Source organism: Glycine max, chromosome 12 (genome assembly GCF_000004515.6).
Source record: "Glycine max cultivar Williams 82 chromosome 12, Glycine_max_v4.0, whole genome shotgun sequence".
NCBI lineage: Eukaryota > Viridiplantae > Streptophyta > Magnoliopsida > Fabales > Fabaceae > Glycine > Glycine max.
This window is the reverse complement of record NC_038248.2, coordinates 13,201,920-13,206,124: the sequence shown is the minus strand read 5'-3', so window position 1 is coordinate 13,206,124 and position 4,205 is coordinate 13,201,920. Positions and strand designations below refer to the sequence as shown.

Genomic DNA, 4,205 nt, shown 5'->3' with positions numbered 1-4,205 from the left:
CATTAAAATTTATAAACTAGTAATTAAAGGAAAATACAAATGTAAAAATATAATTATGGAAACCATTGCTTTTAAGTCATTGGTTAAGAATATTAGAAATGATTTTTTTTTCCATAAAAACATTATATTTAAAATGTTACCATTGCACCAATATTCAAAAAGTTTACTCATCTAATAACAGACCACTAAATTTGCAGTCAAAGTCATGCAAAATATTATAATAAATATAATTATTCTTTAAGCACAAACTAAAATACAATGCTTATATTACACAAATTTTCTTGTATAAGTCTAAATTCTGACCTTGACATACGATGATGCCAAGCTTGGCTCTAAGAAACTATGCCTTTTCTTATTTGACAATAACTATGTGTTTGAATGGAGGATTTAAATTTTTTTAGGAAATTCAAATACATAATATTTTGATTGTCTTGATTTAAATTCCTTTCATTTTGTAAATATTTTATTTGGATGAGGTAATTCAATTTCTTGTATTTTAATTTCCTTGTTTGGATCAGATAATTCAATTTCAATGAAATTTCAATTTCAATCAAATTCAAATTTTCATTTTTAAATATTTATTTTGCTTTTGCTTTTTCATGTCTAGTGAAAGGCATTGATTCTTCTGATATGCTCTTTTTATTTTTATTTTTCTTTTAAAAAGTGCTTCTGATATGATGTGGATTTGGGTAAATGGACAATTTAATGAATATCTCAAACATAATTTTTATCTCGAAAAGTCTGACATCTTCTAATAATGATTAAAATGTGATATTGGTCTTATAAATTCTTTGATTTCAAATTATATTGCAATGAGGACTAAGTTGATGTGATTACCATATACAAATCTCCTAAAAACGAAAGGAGTTCTGCATCTTTTTTCAGCACTAATGATTGTTCCGTTCCATGCAATCTTTCATTTTCACGTTATTCATGCAATTAATTATATTTGCATGGTTACAAACAGAAGCTTGATTCTATATTTCATTTCATTTCACTATATATGATACTATGAGAGTAGAGTTAGAGATTTTTCTGTACATACTTATGATGCAGAGGTAAATTTTTCAACCAATACCCCAAGCCCAATCAAACAGGGAAAAGTGCCTATTCTTTCTGAAGAATTTTTTAAGCGACTTAAAAACCTAGGGAAAGCTTATCTTCACTTAAATGTAATCAGCAAACACCACTGAAACCTAGGCCTAATATGAAGCTATAACTATGGTGTCTGCCATGTGCAGTCATGAGCTCCTTAGGAACTCCCAAGGTCCTGATCCCGTTCCAATTCTGCATCAACATTAGTTCATTAACTAAAAGAGAATGCATTGAATCAATTCAATTAGGTGGAAAACATTAGCAATAATAATCCTTAAAAATCAGTATTACCTCCAGAAGCCAGCAAATGCCCTAAGACCCATATAGATGGTCAAAGCAACCCAAATTCCAATGAAACCACCAACGGATGACAAAATAAGCAGACAAATGATGCTAAGAATTGCAACCACAACCTGAGAGTTACCATAATGAAGTAGTCCTTAATATTTAGTGCAGAAGGCTGAATATGCCATTTATCATAATACCATGTAACATTAAAAAATGGAAGAAAATACTCACCATGGAGAAGGCTGAATATGCAAAATCAGATGCCCCAAAGTTGATACCATAAAAAACAAATGCTAAAGAATTCAGGGGTTGAGTGACTGCAACAAACTGGTAAGAAAGAATGAACATGAATGTAACTATGTAAGTCTCCCTGCTTAGGGGGTTGGGAAGATACAACACCAATATCCTTTCCAATTTGAAAATGAACAATTACCGGGATCCCAATTTGAATGAGGTGGTGGACATTAGCATCTTGTGTAAATATTTTAGCACCAAAGTGCAATCCTGTTCCAAGAATGAATGCAAGTGCCAATCCTAAAACCAAACCCATGTGCAGTATAACAAATAGCGCGTCACATTTGCATAATGTATGTCTCTGAGGAAAGATGGTATTTCGTTCAACATTCTAAAGCACCTGCAGAACTCGTGACGCAGTTGCTGTGGCCTTGTCAAAATCCTTATTAGCAAATGCGCCCGCAAGAATTGCCTGAAATCGACATGTTATTTTGGAAGCTATAAACTAATTGAAGAAAAATGACTAGGGAAAAAAACATTGCCTTTTACTTGTTTCATGATGGCAAATGACATTATAATCAATTGGATAACATAAATGCGTAATTATTCCACATTGATGATTCAACTGGTCATTGAAAACATGAGAAAATTATGGCTTTCTATAGCTCATTTCATTCCCAACCAAGTTTTTTTACAACTTAATCAGTTTCCCATTTTTCACAGGAAAGTGAGGATTGAAAAATGAAAATGAATTCAAAGAATAACTCATGTTATCCAAAATCTTTTTAGTTTTTTCATACAAGAAAACATTATTCAAGTGGATATCATTGCTATTTTATCCACTGTTTTGCTATGAAACCATCATGTAGTAACATAGCAAGGCATTGATTGGACAAAGTAATATCTAACCTGCCCAGCAACAGCCAGACCATCCGCAAGAAGAGACACTGCCAACCGAACCTACAGACATACTTGAAATGCAGCCATAGATGTTGGTCCCTGCCGTGCAACTAGTGATGCAGACATACCTGGATGACAACAACAATATAGGGAAGGACAAAGATGGTGTCAAGTCTCAATACTAAAGTGTTAGTAAACCTAAACAGAAAAAAAGTAGAAGATTATAAGTATCAATTTGAATGGAAAAAGATATAAAACATCATAGCAATTTCCATAAGAAAATTTTGATTCTGCAAAGTTTATGATTAAATAACATGAAATAAGGTATTGTTTATGTAATATTGCTAGGAAAGGAAATAGCAAATACATCTTCAGTAAATAATTTTAACTATGGTTTCAAGGATGAAATCTTAATACAAGAAATTGGTCTAAGAAAATACAGCTACTTTGCCCTGCCCAGTTCTTATTTTTTTGTGGATCATTTGGTCTAAGCAAAATAAACCCTTATCATTTTTAAGAAATCGGTCTAATTGCAAATGCTTTATGCTTGGAGGTACAAGGTCAACTTGTTCCATCAAGTGAAGAATAAACACAAAGTGAATAAACACAAAGTGAAGAAACAAAGTGAAGAAACCAAAGTTCTTATAGAAGAATAAACACAAGCACCTACAGTGCAGGGTCTGTTCCTAACAAATTTGCAAAAATGCCCACAGTACAAATTAACGAAATTAAACAATGAGCAAAAAAAATCAAACAATGAGTACCCACAGTACAAAACCAATGAATCAAACAACTAAATAAAAAATAAATCACAAATTAACAAAAAAAAATGAACACACCATGGCACAACGAGAGTGTGGGTCGAAATCGCAAGGGAAACTTACTTGTGAGAGAACGCTACGTGTGGTGCGTGAGAGTGACTGAGAGGAAGAGAGAGAGCTAGTGTGCAGAGAGGGAGAGAGAGCGCTAGCGTCGTGTGCGTGAGAGTGGCTGAGAGGAAGAGAGAGCATGTGTGGCATGAGAGAGTGGCTGAGAGGAAGAGAGAGCGTGCCTGAGACTGGATGGAGAATTTTAATTTCTCTATTTTTTGTGAGAATTTGAAATTCTTCCAATTTAGTCTATTAAAATATTTTATAAAATAATGACATTTTAATTACTTCTAAAATATCCTATCCAAACAGATTATTTTATAAGAAGACATTTTAATATCTCAGTTAAAATACTTTACCCACTTTAATTGCTCCATCCAAACACACACTAAGGGAGCTTTGACACTAACAAACTGGAATGGCTGAGTTGGGAGTACCTTACAAGGTCAAAATGAAAACGGGGATTGGGTTTCAGAAGAATTAAAGCTTTTAATGAAGCCATGTTGACAAAGCAGCTGTGGTGCTTGATTGATAACCGTCACTAGCTATTTGATAACCATAATGATGCAAATAAAGGAACACTGAAACAAAACATGAAATGTTGAGAAGTAATTCCATGTAGTAGATGGCTGACCTGTGATAAGACAAAAATAAAATCCCTAATCTGATTCTCCCACAAATAAATGTCTCTAAAGAACCAATCCCAAGAACCAAACAAGCACATGAAGCCATAGAATAATATAGCTTATCCAAAATCTTATCCAAATTCAGTAATTATCGAAGTTATTTATTAGTCAAAATTCTATTTTTCTTATGGCT

At 32.9% G+C, this 4,205-nt stretch overlaps 1 protein-coding gene across 1 annotated transcript; it reads right to left on the bottom strand.

Moving 5' to 3' along the window:
• Positions 1 to 976: 976 nt before the first annotated feature.
• On the bottom strand, positions 977 to 2,604 carry LOC102668561 (protein DETOXIFICATION 42). Its single transcript, XM_041007508.1, is given in 6 exon segments — positions 977 to 1,287; positions 1,387 to 1,508; positions 1,615 to 1,710; positions 1,817 to 1,933; positions 2,018 to 2,089; positions 2,527 to 2,604. Coding segments are annotated over 6 exon segments (531 nt in total). The 3' UTR covers positions 977 to 1,241.
• Positions 2,605 to 4,205: the final 1,601 nt, after the last annotated feature.